This window comes from Primulina huaijiensis, chromosome 13, assembly GCF_012295235.1.
Source record: "Primulina huaijiensis isolate GDHJ02 chromosome 13, ASM1229523v2, whole genome shotgun sequence".
NCBI lineage: Eukaryota > Viridiplantae > Streptophyta > Magnoliopsida > Lamiales > Gesneriaceae > Primulina > Primulina huaijiensis.
In genome coordinates this window covers 7,732,191-7,758,490 of record NC_133318.1, presented here as the reverse complement: position 1 = coordinate 7,758,490, position 26,300 = coordinate 7,732,191, and the positions used below count along the sequence as shown (strand labels likewise).

Genomic DNA, 26,300 nt, shown 5'->3' with positions numbered 1-26,300 from the left:
AATTTCAGAGTAAAGGTTGACAGAAAACCGTGAGTTCTAGGGAGGAAAACCGTGAGAATACTAGAGTAAAAATCGAGTAGCAAAGTGAGAAGCGTAGAACTCCGTCTCCTCCGCGCCGCGTCGTTGTCTTCTTTTTGTTTTCTCGAAACAAAATATCCAGGCATGTATATGTTCTTATTTGCTCTTAAATCAAGTCGTATTATGATTTTTTTGAACACTACATGGTCATGATCTTTCAACCAAAAGCGAAATAAAACACAAAATTTTCAGAAAAGAACATGCAGGTTTCGCCCCCCCCCCCCTACTTGTTCTTCACGGGTTGCTTGTTTCTTTGAGTACTGGTGGTTGGCTCGGGTCCAGGCTCCCAAGGCTGCACCTAGACCTGTACTAAGGTGTGTCAAAACCACGTTGGTCCAATAGTCGAGTCCCATGCACGCTGGAATTACGAAACATGACAGCAACTCTACCTTCACGCCATTTGAGTTTCGATTCTTGCTGTTTTGCTGTCAAGGTGGAGTTTCTGATCTTGGCTGCCCTATGAGCCTATAGCCATGGTTAGAGCACCTCCCTAGCATGTCTAAGACGTGACCAAGTCACCCTTTCGAGGCTTGGTCCACGATGGAATCGGTTTTTAAAATAAAAACATGAACAGCCCCCTTTCGACCCCCTTTGAATTCTGCATGTGTAACTTTCGGTTTGGTGGGTTGGGTGGATCTTGGTTGGCTCTTTAGCCCTTAGCCATGGTTCATACCATATCCCTTGATGTCTAGATCGTGTCATGGTCAATCATATGGCCATTGGAATGGTCCGTGACAGCAAGCAAAGCAATACACCTAACGCACGCAAGGGTGCTTCTCGGGTGGGACTTTTCGGTTGGTTTCATGGTGTGGTTTGAATTGTGGCTGGCCTAGGGCCCTTAGCCATGGTTCAAATCATTCCTTAGGACGTTGGTAAGAGGTTCTGGTCGATGGTTCAAGCCACAATAACGGGTAGTCTCGAAAACGACGCAAGGAATCGAAGGCGCTGCTTCTGCAATTTGACAGCAAGTGGTGTCGTGGTTCAGAGATGTGTTCCGGGTACTTGGTTGGCTTTTATCCTATGGCCTTGGACTGGACAGTACATCATTGAATTAGGAAGGTCATTTTTTTGGCCGTTTGTGATTCGGATCAATTTAGAGGTCGTACGAGAATTTACGGTGCAATATGCCAAAATGGCTCTCGAAAGAGCGTTTCATGTTTTTGGCCTCCATTCACTAAATTTCGAGTACTGTAATTTTAGGAGCATTATTTCATCATTTTAGGCGTATTTTAATCATGACTAAATGATGGTTCGGTGTTGGTTCGGGTTGGTACGGAGTCACGATTAAATACGAAGTTATTGGGCGTAATTGTCTCATTTTTTTTTTGGATTCAATTACAAAGTTTGGTCAAGATAAATCATTTACATATTTTTCATGATAGAATTTAGTCACAGCGAGCCTGAGAGCGATCCAACCCATTTGGTAAAATATATACAGGATATTTAATTACGTTATTTAATTATATTACGTGCATAAAAATAAAAAAGATTCATTTTTGAGATTTATGCGATATTTCTTGTGGCCACTTCACTGTCATGGTATTATTACTTCACCCGGTGGTCACTTACCGGTTCAGTTCAGTTCATCACGGTGGTCACTTACCGGTCCCACCCAGTATACTGTGGCATTAGTCTGATCAGACGATTATTATTTCACCCGGTCGTCAGTTACCGGTCAGTTCAGTTTAGGGATCACTTGCGTAGACCATAATCTCAACAGAAAAAATTAGTACATGCTATTTCATTACAGGGCTCTATTGAGCAAACATTTTCACTTATGAATTTCAGTTCGGTATGCACGTATTATAATTAATCATTACACGATATTTTACGATATGCCCCATGACATGATATTTTCACTTGCATGCGATTTTATTATTTATTTACTTGTTATTTACGATATATGCATGCTGAGTCTTTAGACTCACTAGACTTGATTGTTGTAGGTACTGATGATGTCGGGACCGAGGGCGGGGACCAGTGAGCTAGCTTGGGTGGGCAGTAGTGGAACCCGAGGACCTCATTTTCAACATTTAAAATTTTTAGGCTCAAACATTTTATCTCTCGTGGAATTATTTTAAATTGTTACTTTGCAAACATTAAATTCTTCCGCTGCTATTTTGAACAATAAACTTTTTATCAGTTTATTTTATGAACGAGACATTTTAATTATTTAAAAAAAAAAGAAAATTTTAAATTTTTCCGCAAATTTTCAAGTACGAATTGAGAGGGCTTTACAACTTGATTTTACTCAAGATCACTAGTTTAATAATTATTTCCTATGGGGCTCTACAAGACCCAATATTATTTAATTAATTCAACACTTGATTTAATTTAATTATTTAGACTATACTTGTCCCACTAGTGTTTAATTAATTCAAAACTTGAATTAATTTAATTAAGTCTATAATAATGTTTATGAAAATTTAAATTTTCAAATACATTATTTATTTGACCAACTTTTAATTTTGGAACACTTCCACAAATTAAAAGTTACATACCCCTCATAGAAGTCTTACTTCTATTTTTCTTTACGCTTATAAACTTCTTTATAAGTCGCTCAACACATTGAACTATTTTTACTTCTCAACGGGATCTAGAAAGTTAGCACTTCTGTGGCCCTCAATGGTTCATTGATACAACTAGCAGTGGGTTCACATCTCCATGTTATTCGGGACTAAACATGTTCTTGTATGAGCATACCCCAATTGCTTCATTCTTACTTATCAACTCCTTGATAATTAGAACGTCAGAACTCAAGTCTGATAGTACTCAACCAATCATGTTAAACGCCTAGTAGCATCGCTTATATTATTCCCTAGGTATCAAATGATAGTGTCTGCAAGAACCATTCTATTATGGTTAACGTACAGTACGGTCCCTTCAACTCATATATCTCGATCGATTCGACAACTATTGGTATATCGAGAGCTGTCAAAGAATCGATACTATGTGTCATGTCGTAGTCACCTCGATGATGTAATCTATGAAACCCCTTTCATAATTACCACCAACACTCTGTTCAGAGATTTCATACTACATACACATAGGATGTCCATACCCAAAGGTAAGCGGTGAATCCCCGAGTACACTGCATCGACTCCTATATGTTTCGACAGAACACACAACCTTGCCACCTAATGACCCCATGAGAGTCGGTAAACAAGTCAAAGTGTAACGCTAGCATATAGTGTCTCAATGTTGTCCCGGGTCATAAGGACTAATGGTGTACAACCTTAAACTAGGACGTTTCCACTCGATAAGTGAGAACCACTTGGAAAGTCTTAAATGGAGGGTTGTTCAGTGCACTCTAACAGAAGCACCTATCTGCATGCTCGGACATCACCATGTCTCCTACCAATTAAAGATGGTACTCACATCGCAGATACTACTCTCAAACTCGAGCGGCCTATATCCTTCTTATTGGCGGCTGAATCGACTAGGAATTGTTTAGAATGTACAATATTCCAAATATGAGTTTCATGATACTCATCATATGAGCATCTCATATTCTTTCTACTATTTGTATATTCAAGGACTTTAATTATGCAACTAGTTTGAATATACAGATAAAGATGTGCCAAAACAATAATTTCAAATATAATTAAAATAAAGATGGTTTATACATAGAGTTTCATTGTGAACACTCGGCCAACACTTGGCTCGACGAGCACCTACTCTAACAGTGAGGAGTTCATGATCAAGTGAAAATCGAACGAGCCCGTTTGCTAGAAGTCTCAGGCAAAGTCTGAAAGTGGCGAGATAGCTTAAGTAGAAAGAATAGATAATATGATTTAGTAAAGCTCGTGAACTATTTAATCTGATTCAGAGTCCATTCCAATCTAAGTTCTGTGGGCTAGTGAGCCAGTTTAGGTTCGAAGAAAGGTAAGTCAATCTCCGTAGTGGAATAGAGGGTTGCTTTCATACTTTGTTCAGACCGCAAAGAATCAGAATCTAAGATTTTATCTTCCCCTATTGATCCGATCAAGCCCAATCCCCTAATGTTTCGTCCTCCACGAATGTGGCACCTGTCTTGAGGAATCCCTAACAGGTGATGAACAACCATTGAGGTAACCACCGGAGCCTAGGGGTAAGACTGATGTAATGCGAAGCGCTCTCCAACAACCACTTTCTAGAAGTCTTGTTGCAAGGAACTTTCTTATTCGGGATCATTGAACACTAACTTAACCCGAAAGGTCTGATAGTGTGTCAGTGAAGACTAAGCCACAAACTAGCCTCTTCTCTTTCCTCAAACAAAGCTACTTTACCCTAACTAGCTACAACTTCGTAGAAGACTGACTACAAGTTTCCATCGATCAGCCTCTCATTTCCATTAGGGAGGATGCATTCCATTGTAGCGGCGGCAGAGGCTGCCTACGGTCGAGTAGAGGAAAGGAAGCACCTTCTATAAGATAATTGGCTAGGTTCTCTCTATATAAGATTCTTGTACTACTCGTCAACTGGTAAGGCTTATGAGTGGGCCTTTAATACTTTGAAGAGAACCCACTAGTTGCAGCTTATAATTCACGAAATAAAGAGGCGTCAAGCTCGGCAACGTTGGTGTCAGTGTACAAAAGTTTTCAGTAGTCTACTGCCATATCCTTTAGATGATTTTTATCATTACACCAGGTGCCATCGCACTTTTTTAATGCAACCGCTGGAGATAGTGGATAAGCTTCATCCAGTGATGGTTGTTCCTGTGCCGTTTGGAAGGAAGGTTATGAAAATCTTTATTTTAAAGTCCTATGCCTTTTTTAAATAAAATAAAAGGGGTCAGAGGCCAAGGCTTTAGATTTGTACAGTGGAGTACATATTCCAGCTAACCGACATGGCAGAAAGTTCAACTCGGGATTGAAAAGTGCTTCCTTCCACTCGCCATACAAGGGCCTACGGGACTATCGGCTTAAGGTAGTCATCTTCCTCTCCCCTTTTCACTCGCGTCTTTTAGTCAAGTAGCTCTTCTCGGTTGAAAAAAAGTACTTATCAGGCTGGCTAGCTTTCCTTCTTTTGTGTGGCCTAGCTTTGTTCTGTAGGATCTGAGGCAGAGGTTTCCGTTGCTTGCTTTGGGCGTATGATTATATTCTAATATAAGGATTTTCGTAGCTTTTAGAATCGATCTTAATTTCCTGAAATTGGGAAAAAAGTCTCCTACAAGTGTTCTCGGTCAACTGGAAATTGTAGAACTGTAGCAGCTCTCGAAATCGGTCCAGTGGTCTTTTTTCTAGTTCAAGAGTTCTAGTACTTGCGTTGCGGTCATTAGTTCGATGATTCTTCTTCGCCTTTAAGTGTTGGCTTGTTCAATCAAGCTTTTCCTATAGGAAAGGGGGTATACCATAACCATAGGGAAGTAAAGTTGCGAGAAAAAAGCTTTTTCTGAGCATATAGTCCTTAACGCAGGAACAATAAAATGGATGCGCCTTACTAAGCAAGAAAAGAAAGGGGCATCGCTTCTTTTTTTGCTAGGCTTTCGCACCTTAGCGTAAATGTTGGGCTTCGTTCAGTAGTTTCATTTATTTATTCAAAAGATCATAATTCAGTCAAATGCATCTATATCAGCATCCACTTCAACCTATTTTGGATGGGTTCTCCTGACTGCAACACTTCATTTATTAAATAAATATAAAATAAATACAGGAGAATGAACAAGAACGATTTAGAATGGTGTCTACCTTGATTGAATTTTATACGAGCATCAAATAAAACATGTCGGCTATTTAATCTTTTTCTGATCTTCGCTATAGGAAATGAACCCACGAGCGGCCTTTCTCTAATCAAGTTGCAAGCCTCCTTAGAAATCGCTTTCTTTTCTCCTTGGAAGTAGCTTCCCCAGTCCTATGACTGACGGTAAGAAGCAGGGGGATACCATCCTTCCTTATTATTCGGAGTATTGGGAGGCTGGCTTTCTGGTGGGGCTAAGTACCTAAAGACTCACTTGAATACTGAGTTCCATACCAGAAACCTCTTTGAAATCCTTTCTAGTCTGGAAAAGAACCGCGAATCTAGCCACCACTTTATCTACTTAAAGAAAAAGAAGGAGGTCCTTGCTTGATAGAGGAAGAAAACTAAATACCATCAACCGCGTTCCCTTACTGTCAAGGTAGGAAAGATACATTCGAATACTAGCTATCACAAAATAGTAGATGCTTACAATCTTTTTTCCTCTCCCAGTACAGTAAGTAATAAATACATCTAGATGAAGATATTCTCTAGCCTAGAGGAAAGAGAACAACTAGGATGAAAGGTATTACCAATCTTGATAAAGTTACACAGGATGATAGAATGACCCTAGGATAAGCGTCCGGTTAGAAACCATAGGAAGATTTGAATGACCTCACTAGGAACCTAGTTAAAGATAGATAGCTACCTTAGACAGCTTACACAGTCAATTTATCTATCCCAGGTTGATGAATAAGGGAAGAAGGCTTTCAAGAAGAGATTCGCTCCTAAGGTAAGGAGGAAATAAGGGACTCATATCGAAAGGGCTTACAGGAAAAAAAAACTCTATCTGAGAGCTTGAACTGGCCTTTGGACGGAAGAGAAATGGCATTAGAACCCCTCTTTCCCAGAACATAAGAGAACAACCACAGGAATGAGGAAACTCATAGAGGGGTGTTGATTCGAGCAGGTAGCAATAGAACATCCGAAGCTTTCTCACACTCATACTGCCAATCAACTATTACCTTCTGGCTTTCTATTCTAGAAAGGGGCTTGAAAGAGCTAATTTGTTCTTAGCTGTCCTAGCTTCTTAGAAAGATACTAAAGGGAACTACCGGACGATGTTAGATAAAAAGAAAGAAGAAAACCGACCAATGCATATCATCCGCTGCGCTTATCTTCTGTTAGTTCAATAGCCTAGCTTCCTACTAGCAACTCGGTCAGATAGGAATGCCCATTAAAAACTACCTAGGGAAGAGATTCTATTAGTTAAGGTAGCTCGTTAATAACGTCTATAGAGAAGTCTAGTCCTTATGCTCTAGGGCACTCATCCGTTACTTCAAGTGCTTTCCTTTGAGCTAATCCTATTGCAGGGCGTTTAGCGCGAGCGTTAAAAGTAACAGAGTCAAGGGTTTTACAAATGTAGCTGTAAGGCCTGAGAGTTTATCACTGTAATAAGACATTAATTACTTGACTGAATGGAGATTTCAGGAGATAAAATAAGATGTGAGCGGAGAAGCCGAGCGCCGGTACATTGCAAGACCAACGATTTTGACAGAATGTCTGGCACTCGAGCGGTAGAAAATGACCGCCTGAGCGCCAGTGCACACTAGGTCGAGTACTCGGACAGAATGTTCCACGCCCGAGCGGTAGTTTTTGACCGCCCGAGCGCCGCTTTATTTTTAAGAAGAATAAGCCATGTGTCTTGGCCATGCAATAAATATATAAACATTCCTCATTTCATTGCAGCTAAGCAACAAGGAAGAACGAGAGTCCCTGGAGGAAATTTCACGTTCTTGATATTAGAATTCTGATTTTATAAGATCCACCCGTCTGATTTTCGATCCGAGCTCAGTACCGTGATTCTCTCAACGAAGGCTTCACAAGGACGTAAGTTTTCTTCATGTCAAGCATGGTTCAGAAATTATGTGTTGGAGAAATTATCATTTGATTTCTATGGTATGTTATTGAGTTATTAGACATCGTATAATCAAAACCGGATCGAAGAACGGATACCGTATGAAATTGTTATCGAATATGTCATTTCAGATTGATATTGACAGCTTCGAATTCAAGACTTCGACTCCATCAGACTAAGAAACGAAAGGTATAAATCAATGTTGCTGCTGCTGTCCTCTGTTCTTGGGCGGGCCGTGGAAAGGCTTCTTGTTTTTATGCTGCTGATGAGTAGGGCGGTGCGGCACTTGGACTGGTCGCTTGCCCTGGCGATCTCTCTCAATATCATTCTGATCCTGCTCTGCAACTAGAGCTCGTGAGATAGCGACGTCATAGGCAGTAGGGCCAGCCACCTTAACATCACGACGCAAGATCGGCCGTAGACCATCCAGAAAATGACTCAACTTGGCTTCAGTATCATTTGCAATCAGGGGTACAAAATGGCAACCCCTCTGAGACCTACGGATAAACTCGGTAACAGTCATGTCTCCCTGCCTCAGGGTCATGAATTCCCTGGTCAATTTGGAACGCACCTCGTCTGTAAAGGCCCGTATTTCGTATTCATAATTATTAAAATTTTTCTAAATAAATAAATAACTTGCCCAATTTATAAAATAAACATGAAATAATTTTAACTTTAAAATAACAGCGGAAGTCAACATTGTAATTCAAACAACAATTTAAAAATAATCCAACATGTTAAAATCGAGTTTGAATGATAAAAGATGCATAAACTAAATCATGGGTCCTCGGGTTTACTACTGCTGTCCCAAGGTCGCTCACTGGTCTCCGCCCGCGGCCTCGATCTCATCAATACCTACAACAATCAAGTCTAGTGAGTCTAAAGACTCAACATGTATATATCGTGACTAACAAGTAAATATAGCATAAAATCGCATGCAACATAAAATGGAAGTATCGTAAAGCGTACAGTGAAAATCGTATCATGAATAATTATAACTACGTGCATACCTGAAAATCATACGTAAAAGCTTTGCTCAATAGAGCTCTGTCAGATCATATCATAATTTTCTGGTAGAGATAATGTTTCTAAGCTAGTGGCCCATAACATAACGTGAGCGCCTGATCAGACTAAACCACAGTATACTGGGCGGTAGAGATCAATCACAGCCCTTGGACTGCATGTCCGTACCCATACATAATCGTAAACCGGTCGTAATTCACCGGGTGGAGAAGTCCTCGGTTGCGCCTACCGACTTCCAAACCCATAAACGTAACGTGACCACAAGACATATAGCATATATCTCAAAAATAAACATTTTATATTTTTATGCACGTAATATAATTATAACCTTATTTTACCGAATGCGTTGGATCGCTCCCAGGCTTGCTGTAACTTAACTCTAATATGTGACACGTGCAAATAATATTATCTTGACTTAAACTTGACAATAGAACCAAAAATGAGACTATTAGGACCAACCACTTGATTTTAATAATGGTATCGAACGAACCCGAACCAACATTAAACCGACATTTAACCATGATTAAAATACCCCAAACATACTGAAAAATATGCATAATAACTGTAAAACACGAAAATAGGTGAAGGGAATCCAAAAACACAAAACACTAATTCGAGAGTCATTTTAGCACCTTTCACCATAAATTCTCGTACGACATCTAAACTCGACCAAATCACAAACGGCCAAAAACATGACTTTCCTAACTCATTGAGGTACTGTCCAGTCCAAGACCATGGGCTAAAAGCCAACCAAGAACTCAAACAAGCACCAAAACCCAAGATGAAAGTTGCTGTCAAAAATCCAGCAGCAGCAACTTGTGTGTTTGTGGTGTAAACTCTGAAATTTAATGACCAATGGCTTGAACCACCGCCCAAAGACTCTTATCAACATCCTAAGGCTTGGCATGGACCATGGCTAAGGGCTAAAAGCCAACCACAACCAAAGCAAACACCTAGGACAATCACAGCTTAGCAACCGTCTCGTTCCAAGGGCCATTTTATCGACCATGGATCGATCTAGACATGATGGAGTGTTGTATGAACCATGGCTATGGTCTGGAAGCCAACCATAATCCAATCAACACACCAAAACCGAAAGTGTACCCATGCAGAATTATATAGGAACCGAATTGCACTTGTTTTGTTTTGATGAACTTTTGATGGATCCGTGAACCAATCCTTGAAAGGACACCTTGGTCATGTCCTAGATATAGTATGGAGGGGTTCTGACCGTAGCTACAGTCCCTAGGATAGCCATGATTCGAACTCTCACCTTAAACCACCAAATGATAAAACCTTGGACTCAAATTCTGCACTTAAGGAAAAATTGCTGTCATTACTTTGTTTGTGCGTGTATGGATGTAAACCAATGAACCAATAACACTTTAACACACTCTAATTCATGCCTAGTAGCAGCCATGTGTGCCTGGAACCGAGCAACCTCCTGAAATCACAAGAAACATCTCAAACCAAAACATTAGTCAAAGCCGAGAACCTGCACAGTTTTTTATTTCGAATATGTTGCTGATGTATTTCGTTTTTCTCATAAATCTTGATCACATACTGATTTAAAATGTCTATTATGACCTAATTGAAGAGCAAAGAACTAATATATACATGCCTGGAATTTGTTTTGACAAAAACAAATCAAAACGACAATACGATGCGACGGAACCGAGTTGGATTTCTCCTCTTGTTCTCCTACTGTTTTGCTCCTTCTTTCACGATTATTAGCTGCTGGTTTATGCTAATTTTCGAAGGTGAGGTTGTGGGGAATGTAAGTGATGAAGGTGAATACTATAATAGGTGTTAAAGGTGCCATTATAAGCCTTTAGTTTGGGAGTTACAAGTCAAGAAGTGGAATGGTTTGAAATGTTTCTTCTTCTTTCTTGCTGCCTAGGCTTCTTATCTTTCAGTTGCACGTTCAGCTCCTTTTAGTCTGATAGGTTGAGGGAAATTGAAGTGGATTTGTTGTATTNCCAGATATTTTTAATTTCTGTCAATTTTATATCCTAAATAGTTTTTAAATAAAAATAGATATTTATGTTTTTTTAAAAAAAATCAAATTCGAGTCCAAAATTATGTTCCCGGCCCAAGCCCACAAATATATGTCCAGTTATATGATGGACCCGTGTCGTGTCATCCAAGATTTCTAGTGTTGTATTGCTAGGGTTTTGTCACTTTTTGAATTCTCAAAAATAATTTCTTCTTCAATGGATTCTTCTGCTCTTAATTCCCCTGAATTGCAGAGGTTTCTGAACGTAAGTGATTCGAACTACTATTCATTTGAGTGCGTGCGTGCGTTTGTTTCAATTGGGTGTTGTGCATTAAATCTAAATTTGAATTTGTTTAATACCATTTTTAGGAGGCAGTCTATTACTTTAACTGTGAGGAATTAATCTGAGTTTGGATTCTATATTTTGTAGCTTTTTTGATTGGATCTTCTGCGTGTATGTTTATATTTGGAGAGACTTATGAGGTGTTATTCATTTTAATTCGATGTCACGGAATGAGTTGTAATGGCATGTTGAATTCTGTGTAGTAATCTGCAGGTGTGAAAACATGACTATTGTATGAAGTTGGTTTCAAAGTCTAATTTTTTTTGTTATTGTTTCGATTTCCGTTTAGATTTCTATTGTGAGATGCTTAAGATTGCAGTTTCAATCAATTCCTAACCATTTATTTCTTGGAATCTCACTGTCCGAAAAATTTTGATCATGTTTTTTTATTGAGGAAATATGATGTTTCTTCTAATGATGTTATTTTGAATATGCAGAGTTAAAAGAAAATATCATGCGCAAATAGATGGCATTATTATTATATATTTTTTAATGATTCTGGGTGGATTTGAGGTCCTTAAATTTCATCCATTTTTGGGTCTAAGAAATTACCTTTAAGTTAAAACCTTGTCTCTCTAGGAAAGATTTGGTGATTTGTTCCAACTATTTGCACATTGGATCGCAGGCACGCTGTGTCTTTGTTTTTGCCTCAGTTTGTTTCGTCTTTCTCACCCATAGCAATTTTGTATGATATGAAATATTTGTTTGGTCCAAATTCTGATGTTAGTGTCAACTACATCTTTATTTACTTTCTGAGTTACATTTTGTTGTTTTCGTCATAGTTAATCTTGAGCAACAAACTATAGCCTATTAAATCTCCAGGTTTTAAAAGGAAATTAAAAATATGTGTGATAGTTATCTTGAGCAACAAACTATAGACTATTAAATCTCCAGGGTTTAAAAGGAAATTACAAATATATGTACATATATTTTTAATTTCCTTTTAAACCCTGGAGATTTAATAGGCTATAGTTTGTTGCTCAAGATAACTATCACTTAGTGTATTAGATCACTTCTTTAATGTCATTAGTCAACTTGTCATGGTATTTGAAGAAGCTTGCTCAAGTATGATTTATGGGCATGAGCGGGTGTAGATTAGCAATCTTTGTACAGAGGGGCTGTGGAACTGTAAGTTTGGTCCATTCAACACTCTTAAACGGGATTAAACTATAATTTTAGTTCGTGATTGTTTTGCTGCATTTTGTTTTTCACTGATATAGAGCTTTCCACTCTTTAATCGATTTTTTTAGGTAGATTATAAAATTGTTTGTCAATATCACCGAAACCCATAGGCGCTGCTTTCTTCTTTGAGTTGTGTGCATGATATTTGTTGATCATATGTAGTTATTCTCTTGCTGATATGTTCCATGGATGAATCTTTTCAGCAAGAAAAAGAAAAAGCCATGGTCAGTGAAATGATTGGAAAGCTTACATCCGCTTGCTGGGATAAATGCATCACCGGAACTCCTGGAAGCAAGTTCAGTTCTAGTGAATCTACTTGTCTCGCAAATTGTGCCCAACGCTACATGGATATGAGTCTCATCATCATGAAACGTCTCCAGCAGTGAAATTATTCAGAAGGTTGGAAGAAGTTTTTTGAGTCTCGGATCTCGTAAGCGCGCTCCTCTAAACAGTGAAGTTAAAGCAAGTAATTTTATGCATCTAGGCAAAGTTTTTTTTTTTTTTTTTTTACATCTAGAGCCTGTTATCATCAGAATGTAACTTGATTTTTCGTTCTGTCGGCGATTTCTTGATCCAGGGACCTTCATGTGTGCAATTTACATTTTCTAAGTGTGTAATTTTTCTTGAATTTCTAGAGAATTCTAAATTCTTGAATTTTTATCTTTGTCAAACAACAATCATGGGATCATTTTTGAATCTATGGCACCTTACGTTAACTGAAAACACCTGATTCCAAAAATGTGGTATAATGTAATAGATGTCGAGGGAAGGTCATAACTTCAAGAAACAACTTGTTAAATTTGTAATTTTGTTAATCAATATAATTATGATGTCTTTGGGGCAATTTTAATGGTTAAACTATTTATTTATAATTCAAATGGGACAACATTTTGTATCATAACAATTAAATCAATATCACCAATCGATTTTAAATAATAATATTATGATAATACATTGTTTCACTAATAATTTTTCTGAGGAATATATATATATATAATATATATATATACCTCTTTAAAAATTTAAAATAGAATTAGAATAACTTAAAATTTTATTTTATAAATTAAAATTTGTATAGTTGCATCGTACGATTAGAATGATATTTTAGTTTCTAATAATGGATTAATTAACGGTTTATGCTAAAGCTAATTAATTAATTAATTAGTCAAAGGATTAGTCAAGCAGTCAACTATGTCATCAACTTGTACTTTCAAGAAAATGTCTCTCTCTCATTTCTTCGCCCCCTGCATTTTTGCCCCAGCTCCCATGGCTGCGCTTCTTGCTCTTGCTCGATCATTGCAAGATATTTTGGATCTTGGACATTATGTCGATCTTTTTCACAAAGAAAAAAAGCCTTTATCTCCATGGAATATTTGATTTTATTCACTTTCCTTGGAGATTATTCAGATTAGCATCGTGGAACTGTCGATTGGGTGGTAAATGGAATCAGAAAAGCTGCATATGAAGCTCAAGATTTCATGTATTCGTATTGTTGTTCGGTATTAACTACTGATGATGATCGGAGTTCTTCAGCGGCTAATGCAGACGAGGTGAGATTGGATGGAGACTTAACCATGGCGTTTGAAAGGATTGGTTTTGTTTGGAAAAAGACGATGAATATGAAGAACAGTGGCACAGTACAAGATCTCTGATCCTTTTCGTATTCTTCTGCTGTTGATCATTCATCCACGGTCCAAGCTTCCGACAAAAAATGGTTGCGGGTTTTGATGATGATTTGATTATTGATGAACTCAGCCAAGAAAATTCAATAGTATCAACATGAAAATGGAAACGATGCTTCGAAGAAAGATTTTTGTTCGACGATTATTCGAAGCAAATAGGTCCCTTTAGGGCCTTTGATTTCCACTTGAAACTCAAATTGTAATGAAAAAAGATTGAGAACAACTTCAGACAGACAAGTTAATATCTACGGGTGAGACATGAAGTATAACCACACTTGTCTTAAAAGAATTACATATACACAATTTACCACATCAATAACTGTAATACTCGGTTTCGCCATCTTCTATCATCGATTTTCCATGCTGTCGATGGTAGTGATTTCAGGCCCCATGGAATTATCTCGGTCTACACCCTCGTCCCAAGCCGCCTTCCTTCGGTCTCTTCTTGAATTTGTCGAGTTTGTGCTAACAAAACTCGAGCCGACTGCATGAGATGGTTGCATCACGGGCTTTCTCTGCACTTTTGCTCGAAAGTTGTTCTTTGATAGAGGAATACTACTGCAGAATACCTCCAAGAAGTTGAGAACTATCCCTCTGTTGTAAGGATTCGTGCGTCCATTGTACCGATATCTAAAATTCTCATAAGTTGACTGCAGTAAAAGCATAAAACATTTTCAGATTAAAAATTGTATTCGATTTGTCAAGATATTGAGTTTTTTTCAAGATGCTTCTAAAAGTTCAGAGGAACCTTAGATACAGAGAAATTTGAAACAAATGAATACCAGCATGCTACCTGGTTTGAACTGATGAGGTAGAGATGGAATATAGATAGGCCGCCAACGAACCAAAGCGCTAGAAATGTATAGATGATAAGTGCGATGGAGGCTGGAGTTTTGGCCGCTGCTTTAAAGAATGAGGTCTTCTCGCTATTGATTATATTTTTGACATAAACCCAGCAAAACCCGTGTACATACAAGCAAAGAAGTGTTGCTGAGAAGATGAACATGAAAAAGAACCGATAGTTTCTCTGCATCCACAACAAAGAACCAGTCAAGAACATTCACATGAACAACAAGAAGCTGCTGCTGAAAAATTCTCAACAAGAGTTCAAAAAAAAAAAAAGAATTGAACTGAAGAATTGGAAAAAAATGAAACATGATAGTTATGCAACTCGATTTTTTTAAATGCGTATGGCAGTCGAAATTCTATGTTTTGATAGTTGTGTCAGCTTAGCAGTCAGATGGGATAGAAAGCACAGTTGATACTATCAAACAAAAGTTATATGAGACTTAAACTGGTATATTGTGACTCAAAATGATACTTACTAGTCCGATGCATTGTCCAACCCAGGGACAGTGATGATCAAATCGTTCCACACAGTTATCGCAAATCGAGCAATGTGAACAACGAGGAGGCCGATATAGCATACAAGTGTCACAGTATTTGACTTTCACAGTTACTCCATTAACGACTACATCTTTTGAACGAGGAAAACGTGACATTTGATCTATCCTGAGTTCTGCACTAGCTTCATAACTTTCTGGTTCTGGGGGCTGAGAATTGCGAGGTATAATACCTGGATCTCTTCCAGAAGTCAATAGGAGAAGGAATAATACCTGCATGTATACAACAGCCAAATGTGAAACTTGAGCTCATCTCTTATGCAAGAAACAACATCAATCCAATTAAATTTTATCCCTCGGAAATAACATCTCAAGCAAGGGAAAATTATTCCTACTTTTTGGAAAGGAGAAAGCAGAAATTTGTTAAAATATCTATTATCTAAATTTCCACATATAGTTCAAACAACCATAAGAATATGTAAACACACGATGCCTGCCCGGCATACTGGTTTGCGAAAGAAGCGAAAAAAATAGAATCAGAAGATAAATTTCAAGTCACAATCCAGCTACAAGTTAAACATCACAAAACTTTCAATTTGTTCTTTAAGTAAAGAACTAAGAAATCTCAACAAAATGAAGCCATGGCATAATGCCTTCCAAACCAACAGAAACAAACATAAACCTTCGAAGGAGACCAGACTTACATATACTGTGAAAACTACACATACTACCATAACCGAGATTCCCCAATCGCCAGAAAAGTCGTCCATTAGTTTTCTGGCAACGAAGACACAGAAAACAGCAGCAGGAGCAACTATTAACAATATTGATAGAAAAACTGATTTCCAATCTGGCCCGAATATGAACCTTCCTCCGAAGCAAAATTTCTGCACAAGAAAATGATCAACAGGCAATTTCAGTAAGATTGAGTCGATTAAACATGTTTCAATGGTACTTGAGTCGAGAAACAAAGTGATATGATGATTCCCAGCTACGCAACACCACTTTTTCTCCACAATTTGCCATACAGACCAGAAGCAAAATTTCCTTACTATCTTGCAAAATTGGGAATATAATTTCCCCCTCCTCTAATACAAACTGAAGCTCCTAAAAACCAAATAGATGCATATAAAAAGTACAAAAGACAGCTCAACTTTATAAACATCTCAAACTATTCAAAAGTGAATGCAACAATCCCATGTAACAACAATTCCAGAACAAAGGATCAAAAACTTGAGCTTAAAAATTTAAATAAATTCACGATGATCACAAAGTTTTTCCTTTTCTTTATAGATTAACTATTTCCTTTAAATCACGGGAAAACCCATTAATTGTTTGCCCATAAAAGACTGAAAAAAGAACAATCTGTAGAAAATCACATTATTGCCTTCCCAAGCACGGTAACTCCTGATCAACTCGGCCTCACCCTCGGCAGCTCCTGGGTGGGGCTCCGCCGGCGCCACAACATTCATATCTAATCCTTACGATTTTCTTCTTCTTTTTTTTTTCAGCAATTAATTCCCTTTCTGTGTCTAAACATGAGATGAATGAAATAGAAGCATGAAGAAAGAATCAAATGGGAGAAGTCAACGAGAAACAGACAAAGAAGCAATCGATATGTAGAGTTGAACATTTCGCGGAAAGACGGCTGTTTCGAGCGCGTGGTGATTGTACTCAAGAGTGCGAAGTTGACTTTGACCTATTAATGTCAGCATCACGGAACGGATTTCCGGCTACATTCGATTATTTCAATGGCCAATTTAGATAGTCAAAATTTACGTTTGAATTTTTATCATCTTTGCTTATGAAGTCCGACACAATAAATGTCACATCATGGTATTGCACGGTTAAAAATTGTTTCAACGTCGAGTCAGAAAAAAATAACGAACTAAAACTCCAATTTATATATCTTTTGAATTGATTTGTAATTGTGATAACGGTTATGTGTGGCTAGACTTGACTTTTTGCAAGATCAATTCGAGCTGATATGACCAGATTTACCTTGTCTACATTTTAGTCATGTCCGATTAGACTTATAACTGTCCGATTCAATATAGCCAAGACCTCCGTGCTTAGCTTGTTCTCATAAAATACATTCAGGTTATGTTGGGCTTCTGACTGATTATGCTCATATATCATGCTGAAGCAGACAAAATTTATTATCTTAGACTTGCCTTTATGTAGACACGATTGAGTTACTGATTAAGAAAAAAATTGCTTTCATTATTGCCAAATCCTAAGCCAATTTTGCCTCTGGTCAATTATGCATCTCATGCATTTTTTCAATAGAAACAGAATATTTGTTTCAAGAAATGGCCAACTACGTTTGTCGTTTATTTTCACTAAAAGTAACTTGAAACATTCTACACAAATTATCATTTTCTGTTGCTAGTAGATTCAACTTTACCCTTAAACTGTCAAGCTTCTTATGCTGCGAGCAACTAGAGTCCCTTAAAATATTTATTAGGCTTTTATTTTATGATTTCACATACTCAAATTATTGCAATAATCTCTTAAACTCATATATCATGTCATGCATTGATGTGATAAGATCTTCATGTGTAAATTCATTAGAGTTGAAAATCAAATACAATATCAGCGGCAGACTCTAGCTCAACTTCAGTGGCTTCCGACTCAACGTTTGCCATTAGTTTGAACTTATTCTTCCTCACTCTCGTTGGCTGAGGTCTCTAAGTTAGAAAGTTGTGAATCTGAATCAGCCGCTCTTGCTCTCATATTCAACAAGCACTTTCTGGTCCTTCTTTTTCTCGAATGATCTTTTATCATCTTTGGACCGTCTCTTCTCTTATGATTTCTTATCATCATTATTGGTCATGTTACAATCTGCAATAAAATAACCCTTATTTGCTAAGTCAAAACAAACTTAATTATCATCAGCTTCATCTTTTTTATGATAAGAATTAAACCTGAATTGATTATTTATCATAAATTTGACAAATTTCTTAACAAATAAACATGACCTCATTGCTTATCTAATCAACAGATTTTCTGTTGTAGTAATCTTTGTCGACGATTGGAGAGCTAGATTTTTTGTGGATTTAAGAGCGGAAAGTTCCTCTTACAAATAAAAACACGACCTCATTGTTTATCAAGTCTCTTTTTGGGGACTGAGTGTTTTCTTTGACTCTCCTTCACATGTTGACAGTATTGTCTCATATCAACCTTTTTTTTTAAATAAAAAAATTGCTTTGTTCGTTCAGATTTTCTTGAATTTTTGCTGCAGGAATGATGGTCAATTCTTGCATCAGTATGGGTGTGTATTGCTGCCAAGTTAAATGTATCAAGAAATTATCTTGTGTGCAAACTTAAATGTATCAAGAAATTAGCTTGTGTGCTTGGGTGTGTAAATGTGTAATGCTGCCAAGTCATCAAGACACATCTATACATTCTTGACAGAAGAGTGGTAATTTTCTTGCAGCTGGGAGTTCTTAAAATGTCACAGGCTAGGTTGCAAGGTGTTTCAAATCCAAGTGAGATGTACTTAAGTGAGCAGCGCCCCCTGTTTCAGATTATTTGGCCGGATTGGCTGTCACTGTATTGAGAAAAAATTCATTTTGCTAGCTTTATTTGTTATATTCCCTAGTTATATATCTGTAGGNAGTTGTATGTTCACGTTTCCCGTTGGTTTGCTAGGTAATTGGTTGAAGGAAATTATATAAATTATAGTATTTGAATTACTAATTATTAGTGAAATTTACATGATAATTGAATACACCATGAAGTGCCATTAGGGATGATTTGAATGGAGAGTTACTAACTCTTTGAAATATTTTAAATGTTAAACCAAAATTTATTACTAATTTGCATGGTATATTATTGTTTTAAATCCTGTAATTTAGCTTCTTAATGTTTTAACACTCATTTGAACATTTTAGTGAATATCACTTTAATTTAAACTGAACTCTTGCATGGCATTGCATGTTTAAAATTTAAGTACTTAAATGTTATGTTTAATATCTTGAATATATTATACCTAGATTAATTCATCCCCATTTGTTTACACATTTTACTTTAAACTTTAATTAAATATTAACCTAAAAGAATTTATTTAATAACTTAGCTCTAATTAATTTATTAAATCCCAAAGACATTCTTTTCCTTTAAATTAAATTATTCTTTGATTTAAATTAAATTTAAGAATATTTTCTTATTATTAATCTTATTATTAATCTTATCTCTAATCTCCAAACTCCGGTCCGGCCTCGCGTGTTTACCCTGAAAAGATAGAACTAAACATCTTCTTTTAAAATAAATAAAACACTTCATATTTTCTTTAAATTTCAAATTTAATTTAAATAATAGAATTTATGCATGACTTATTCGTAATCTGATTTTCGGGTTCTACAACTCTACCCCCCTTAAAAGAATTTCATCCTCGAAATTAAAACTTACCGAATAACTCGGGATATCGATTCTTCATCTCTGGCTCGGATTCCCACGTTGCTTCCTCCTCCGAATGATTGAGCCACTTGACTTTCACTAGCTTGACCATTTTGTTCCGAAGCTTCTTCTCTTGCCGGTCTAAAATTTGCACTGGTCTTTCCTCATATGACAAGTTCGGAGTGAGCTGCAACGGTTCAAAGTTCAAGACATGCGATGAATTCACCATATACTTCCTCAACATGGAGACGTGAAACACGTTGTGTACTCCGACCAGATTCGGCGGAAGAGCAACACGATAAGTTAATGTCCCAACTCTGTCGAGGATCTCAAATGGTCCAATATATCTCGGACTGAGCTTTCTTTCTTCCCGAACCGTATGACACCTTTCATCGGTGCAATCTTCACGAAAACATGGTCACCAACAGCAAACTCCAGATCTCTCCTCCTCTGATCTGCATCACTCTTCTGTCTACTCTGAGCAGTCCTCATCCTGTCACGGATCTTGACTACTGTATCAGCAGCCTGCTGCACAATCTCCGGACCCAAATTTGATCTCTCCCCTACTTCATCCCAATGTATAGGAGATCTACACTTACGACCGTACAGTGCTTCATATGGAGCCATACCTATAGACGACTGAAAACTGTTGTTATAGGTAAACTCCACCAACGGTAGCTTTGATTCCCAACTCCGGCAGAAATCAAGGACACATGCACAAAGAAGAACCTCCGAAATTTGAATGACTCTCTCGGACTGACCATATGTCTGTGGGTGAAAAGCTGTGCTAAACAACAACTTCGTACCCATAGCTGAATGTAGACTCTTCCAAAATGAGGAAGTGAATCTAGGATCTCAGTCAGACACTATAGAAACGAGAATACCATGAAGTCTGACGATCTCTCGGATATACAACTCTGCATATTGAATCATGGATAAAGTCGTCTTAATGGGAAAGAAATGGGCTGATTTTGTAAGACGATCTACAATCACCCATATAGCATTCGACCCTCTTGCTGACTTCGGCAAACCGACAACGAAGTTCATGGTAACATTCTCCCACTTCCACTCGAGAATAGGAAGAGGCTTGAGCATGACTGCTGGTCTCTGATTCTCCGCTTTCACTAGTTGACATGTTAGACACTCGGACACAAAACGTCTGATATCCCTCTTCATTCCTGGCCACCAATATAATAACTGCAGGTCTTTGTACATCTTTGTACTCCCTGGATGAATAGAGTACGGCGACATATGGGCCTCAGCTAAAATATCTGCTCGAATAGAATCGCTGCTAGGAACCCACATTTTGTCTCGATATCTCACAATACCGTCCCTAATTGTGTACAAAATACTGTCCTTGGCCTCATCTCTCTGCCTCCATTTTGCTAACTGCTCGTCTGCTAACTGTCCACTGCGAATACGGTCTAGAAGAGAAGACTGAATCGTCAAAGTAGATAGACGAGGAACTCTACCTTGAGGATATGTCTCTAGATCAAACCTCTGTATCTCAAACTGAAGAGGTCTCGAAACCACCAAATGAGCCATCACTGCGACTTTCTTGCTCAACGCATCTGCAATTACATTAGCTTTGCCAGGATGATAGCTAATGTCACAGTCATAATCCTTCACTAGCTCCAACCAACGCCTCTCCCGCATATTCAACTCTTTCTGTGTAAAGAAGTATTTGAGACTTTTGTGGTCGGTAAAGATCTGGCACTTCTCTCAGTAGAAATAATGCCTCCAAATCTTCAATGCAAATACTACGGCTGCCAACTCTAGATCATGGGTAGAATAATTCTTCTCAAACCAATTTGTACTAATAATGCCAGAAATGTATGGTTCAACGATACAGATGAACATCAACCAAAAGTTCTTTCTGTAAGTACCATAANGCCCCCTGTTTCAGATTATTTGGCCGGATTGGCTGTCACTGTATTGAGAAAAAATTCATTTTGCTAGCTTTATTTGTTATATTCCCTAGTTATATATCTGTAGGGATTATGTGTGGCTGTCTCACCATTTATGAGACATGTAAATGATGTTCAAGCTAGCAAACCTGACATGATTATATCAGTAAGTTATTTTTCTCTTTTTGTTTATTCAGTTAGTGCTTCCAGTGGAGAATTCTTGTTATCTGGAGGATGATTCATAAACAAAATCTTTGTTCTTTTTTATCCAGCTCAACATCATCTGCTACTGACCAGATATGCTTTGAGCTTCCAGTTGTGGACTGTGGTCCTCCCTTCACATAAACATAAAACTACCTCTTAAAATAATGCCAAACATATTATTAAGTTGACAACATTGTTTTATAAAGAAGTTTAGTAATTGTATAGCACAAAAAAAGAACCAAAAAAAGGAGCCCAATAAAGTATTTTTGGCAATTTTAAATGGGTGCACGTAAATATAAAATAATCAGAAAATTCTATATTTCGCAAAATAAAAGATGGATTGCCTCATTGTTGACTTGCAATTTAAAGTTCAGTTCATCAAGATCACCTACAATTACAATCCAAGCCTGACCTCAAAATATATATGCACTAGTCCCAACCAACAATAAGCTGCTGAAATTGAATGATGCTTTCACCGATCCTGAACTTACTCTCTTAAACTTTTATCTGTATATATTTGTCATATCAGCGGTTCGCACGATCACATTCCTTGTTTTCGTGAAGGTAAGGTAGAAACAAGTAAATTTGGATCAATCATGTCAATTAAGCCTACTGGCAATTAAATTTCTAGCTTCACTACAAAGTGCATCTGGATTGTTTCCTACTATATTCGGGTGAACGATAATTTTCAATGACCCTGGATTCAATATGCCCTCAAATCCTGGGGGCATGATTTCACCTGTTCCAATCAGGCTAATTGGAACAATGGGTACTCCAGTCTTTGCCGCAACACTGAATGCACCTTTCTACATAAACAAATCATTGATACAATACCACACACATGTAAGAGAAACAAACATAACCAATTTTAGAGAATACACCATGCTTGTTGATATAACAATCATAGTATGGCAGGTTGACACACCAAAAATTGATCAAAAGTTATAATTCCATATATGCATATTGCTTTGGTGTATCTTCCCCTTGGTCAAGAATATATTGTAAATTTTATTTTAAGTTCAAGAAATGAACATGCTTCAGAAACATTAATTGTTTTTAAGGCTGTTCATTGGGGAAGAATTTGATTGTGTGAAACTAGTACTATTTGAACTCAACTGTTTTTCCACCTGTAGGAGAGAAAATGTATCGTTCATATAAATGTATCTTAGCCCTGTGAAAAACAATGTCAACAAACATAACGATTGGCATTTTTCACAACGATATAGATCCCAAATGCCTAAGTTTGAGTAACAATCTTAACAAATAACTCAGACGGGGTAATAAATTTACCTTGAATGGACCTAATTTCCCATCTTTACTTCGAGTTCCCTCAGGGAAGAAGAAAACTGATGCTCCCTTATTGATAAGAGCAATGCATTGCTTAAGGCAGTCCTGTGCTCAACAAATGAACAAAATCCAAGTTGCTTAAGTGTATCCAAGTCGCTTAAGCGTAAAGGACAGTCAATAGATGTAATGAAAGATGCCAAAAATATATATAAACCTAAAGATTGTTTATTGGAATGGCATGATTAGCCCGATGATATCTCCAATTTCATAAAACTGTAGATGATTTTTGTTTGTCATTAGTATTATCGAGTCATTCAACAATTAACATACTTGTTGTAACATGAAATGAGATTTGAGAAGAGACGTACAAACTGACTCTTGCTATCCATGCGCTTTAAAGGAATGACACCGAGCAGAAACATGGCCCATCCGATAATTGGATAGAGAAAAACTGAAGTTTTGCTGATGAATTTGAAACATCTCCCAAGAGTAAGAAGAGCATATATGTCTAAAAAGCTTTGGTGATTGGAAACATATACAGCAGAGGTATCTGTTGGAGGCAGATTCTCCAATCCTTCATACTCAATCTTGACAAAGGGAGCAACACTAAGAAATGCCCATGTTTTGGCGACCAGATAATGCGCTTTTCTACGGTATCGGTCGAACATGAGCACGAGAGGATGCTCGAGAAGCATAGGCACGAACAAAATGATTGCAGCAAACGCTGTAACAGCGTAAAAGCAAATTCCTCTGACCTTTGAATTCAACCAAAATTCTAAATCCAAGGTCATAAAGAAAAGTGGTGAGAATAAGAGAGGTTAATTGATAAATTCAAATAAAAATGGAAACTTAAAAGGACTAGTAGAACACCTGAAAATGCAAGCATTTCTTGAGTGGATCCGGTCCCTGCAAGTTCAGATCTAACAACTACATCTCTCGACAATTTGCCCCGTATCTGACAACCACAACCATTACACGTTATACTGGAGCCTGGTTCATCATACAAAGAGCTCTGAGGTGGACGACAGGTTCTTCTCAAATCACCTCTTGCTTCATGTGGAAGACAACCTACATGTTAGAACATGGGCATAAAACAAATTAAAAACATATCCGCATTTTATCAGAAGTCAGAACCAACAGCGAACTCAAAACCAGTTCACATTTTATCAGAACCCACAGTGAACAGACTCATAATTTTTAACAGTACAGCCAAATAAAAGTGAATTGGGCGTTGCCCTCATAACCTTATGTATTGATAATGCAAATAGATCTAAATGGTGTGGCACATGGCATGCTGTAGATTTTCAAATTGTCTTAGTCAAACCAATTTGTACTAATAATGCCAGAAATGCATGGTTCAAAGATACAGATGAACATCAACCAAAAGTTCTTTCTGTAAGTACCATAAACTAGTCTCTAGAGCAGCAGCCACAAATTGAAAACTTTGTTCTGTGCAAAGTTATTAAACATAAAAATTCTTAAAACTGGCATAACATAAATAATTTCTGTTTATCAACTGATTGTTAAAAAATTGACACACGATACATATATGGCCAACCATCAATCTAATTTCTCGCTGAAACTTATTCATTTTTTGAAATAAAGTAATTCCATATTCAAGAAGACAAGCACAATAACAGAACNGTCAATCTAATTTCTCGCTGAAATCTATTCATTTTTTAAAATAAAGTAATTCCATATTCAAGAAGACAAGCACAATAACAGAACGTGAAATATTGGAAGAGAAACAGAACAATGAAAAAAAGACTATTTTCTGGAGTTCTCCAGCAGAATATATGGCTTTTCAGGGGTATAATGTGTTGAGTGATCAGATTATACTTCGTTCATAAACTGGACCCTCTTTAAGAAGCCTGAACGACGATATGCCTCAAGGCTAAAAAATGGCTTTCAAGAAGCTAACAAGAAACATATAAATTGAACATCAACTCACAATTACTTGAAAATCTCTGATTTGGTTGTTTACAACGACGACAGCGTCCGAAGCAAGATCCACGATGAGAGCCCAACTGCTTCCATCAATATCCAGGAACAGCAAAATCACAATGTTGGAAGGTATAAGAAAATAAAACTAATTAATAGATTTGCCCCTAGGATGCCCGGCAATACATGATCAATCCTTACACGCACTCCTGAACACTCAAAACCGTATGCGAGTTATTTGCAACATTTATTCGTGACATGTCCACTCCTTTACTGTAACTAATAACTTAATTATTTCATTCTAATTGGAAAAAAGAATCACAAAAATCATCAGGATCATTACAATTTTCTATGGGGCGCAAGTGTACATAAATCTACTAGTGGACATGCAAAATTACAAAGCCTGATACAATACGGATTAAACACTAAACAAGCTGAGCCTTCGACCAAGAAAATATCATCAAAGCCGCATAATTGAATTTTTCCCCGATAAGAAACATGATTAACATAGAAAGATATGGTGAGAAAAAAATCAAGGATGGAATTCATCATTCCAACAGTTAATTAACAACAAATTTCTTCTGTAACCAAAATATCTAATCTAAGGAAAAGTTCAAAAGTAGACTCACACTAATTACACATAAATAAACCAATACAAGACAGAAGTTGGGAACTTACTGATCGACTAGGAGCGAAGAACCCATGTCCCCTTTTGGCTACAAAATTAGAAAAAAATCCACAATATTGAATTCATTGAACAGCAAATATTGATTAGATTGTTGGGAACAAAGAACTCACACGGGTGAAGTGGAGATGATGAAAACGTGGGGAAGTTGATACGGCTGAATTGCAACGATAGTTCCATTTCTCGTTGTTCTAGGGGATTGAGAAACACTGTGTCGCTCACATTTTCATCTTTAAGACTTTCTGCATTGAGAAATGTGCCAACCTACCCTTTTATTTGTTCTGCCAATGGAAAGATTTCCGAGGGTAGTCTTGTAGGAAGTAGGGTTGTAAACACATGGTTTGAATACGTACTATGGTTTGATTTGTATTCGACTCTATCAAATTCGACTCGAATTTTGAATAAGTTCGAATGTTTTTTTCGAATCAAACGCGAATCTATGTTAAGTTGTTCGATAGTTCACGAGTAAGTTTTAGTATTTTATTAATATAATATAATTATATATTAAATAAATAAATTTTAAGTCTTTCGAATAATTATTTTCGAATAATAATTCAAATAGTTCATTTCGAACTCGAGCTTTAATTCCAACCGAAAGTTTTAAAATTTCCAAACTTCGAATCAAGCTCGAACTCGAATAGAACTAATTCGAGTC

General features: G+C 37.2%; 3 protein-coding genes across 6 annotated transcripts; 1 reads left to right on the top strand and 2 right to left on the bottom strand.

Annotated features, from left to right (window-relative positions):
* Positions 1–2,467: 2,467 nt before the first annotated feature.
* On the top strand, positions 2,468–12,849 carry LOC140991520 (mitochondrial import inner membrane translocase subunit TIM8). Its single transcript, XM_073461509.1, has 3 exons — positions 2,468–2,471; positions 10,866–10,935; positions 12,399–12,849. Exons 2-3 carry the CDS (start codon positions 10,888–10,890, stop codon positions 12,579–12,581), a joined length of 231 nt encoding a protein of 76 aa, XP_073317610.1. The 5' UTR covers positions 2,468–2,471; positions 10,866–10,887; the 3' UTR covers positions 12,582–12,849.
* A 1,026-nt stretch (positions 12,850–13,875) lies between these two features.
* Positions 13,876–16,883, bottom strand: LOC140956348 (probable protein S-acyltransferase 7). The gene is made up of 5 exons (XM_073413064.1): positions 16,600–16,883; positions 15,925–16,107; positions 15,203–15,493; positions 14,671–14,904; positions 13,876–14,527 (listed from the first exon to the last, which is right to left on the bottom strand). Exons 1-5 carry the CDS (start codon positions 16,690–16,692, stop codon positions 14,225–14,227), a joined length of 1,104 nt encoding a protein of 367 aa, XP_073269165.1. The 5' UTR covers positions 16,693–16,883; the 3' UTR covers positions 13,876–14,224.
* Positions 16,884–22,028: 5,145 nt separating this feature from the next.
* On the bottom strand, positions 22,029–25,959 carry LOC140991518 (1-acyl-sn-glycerol-3-phosphate acyltransferase BAT2, chloroplastic). Of its 4 annotated transcripts, none has more exons than XM_073461505.1 (7): positions 25,759–25,959; positions 25,639–25,676; positions 24,971–25,049; positions 23,890–24,087; positions 23,388–23,794; positions 23,023–23,124; positions 22,029–22,538 (listed from the first exon to the last, which is right to left on the bottom strand). In XM_073461505.1, the coding sequence occupies exons 1-7, from the start codon at positions 25,823–25,825 to the stop codon at positions 22,332–22,334; spliced, it is 1,098 nt and encodes a 365-aa protein (XP_073317606.1). In that variant the 5' UTR covers positions 25,826–25,959; the 3' UTR covers positions 22,029–22,331. The 4 variants fall into 4 exon arrangements, with proteins under 4 accessions (XP_073317606.1, XP_073317608.1, XP_073317607.1 ...); XM_073461507.1 differs by having other exon boundaries at positions 24,977–25,049; XM_073461506.1 differs by having other exon boundaries at positions 24,971–25,046.
* Positions 25,960–26,300: the final 341 nt, after the last annotated feature.

What these genes read in the sequence shown, in the direction of transcription:
- LOC140991520 (XM_073461509.1), top strand. Translation starts at nt 10,888, where the DNA reads ATGGATTCTTCTGCTCTTAATTCCCCTGAATTGCAGAGGTTTCTGAAC. An exon ending in AATTGCAGAGGTTTCTGAAC is followed by an intron (nt 10,936 to 12,398) that starts GTAAGTGATTCG and finishes GAATCTTTTCAG; the next exon opens with CAAGAAAAAGAAAAAGCCAT.
- LOC140956348 (XM_073413064.1), bottom strand. Translation starts at nt 16,692, where the DNA reads ATGAATGTTGTGGCGCCGGCGGAGCCCCACCCAGGAGCTGCCGAGGGT. An exon ending in GTGCTTGGGAAGGCAATAAT is followed by an intron (nt 16,108 to 16,599) that starts GTGATTTTCTAC and finishes TTTCTTGTGCAG; the next exon opens with AAATTTTGCTTCGGAGGAAG. An exon ending in ACCTCATCAGTTCAAACCAG is followed by an intron (nt 14,528 to 14,670) that starts GTAGCATGCTGG and finishes CTTTTACTGCAG; the next exon opens with TCAACTTATGAGAATTTTAG.
- LOC140991518 (XM_073461505.1), bottom strand. Translation starts at nt 25,825, where the DNA reads ATGGAACTATCGTTGCAATTCAGCCGTATCAACTTCCCCACGTTTTCA. An exon ending in ATCATCTCCACTTCACCCGT is followed by an intron (nt 25,677 to 25,758) that starts GTGAGTTCTTTG and finishes CTAATTTTGTAG; the next exon opens with CCAAAAGGGGACATGGGTTC. An exon ending in TCTTCGCTCCTAGTCGATCA is followed by an intron (nt 25,050 to 25,638) that starts GTAAGTTCCCAA and finishes TATTGATGGAAG; the next exon opens with CAGTTGGGCTCTCATCGTGG.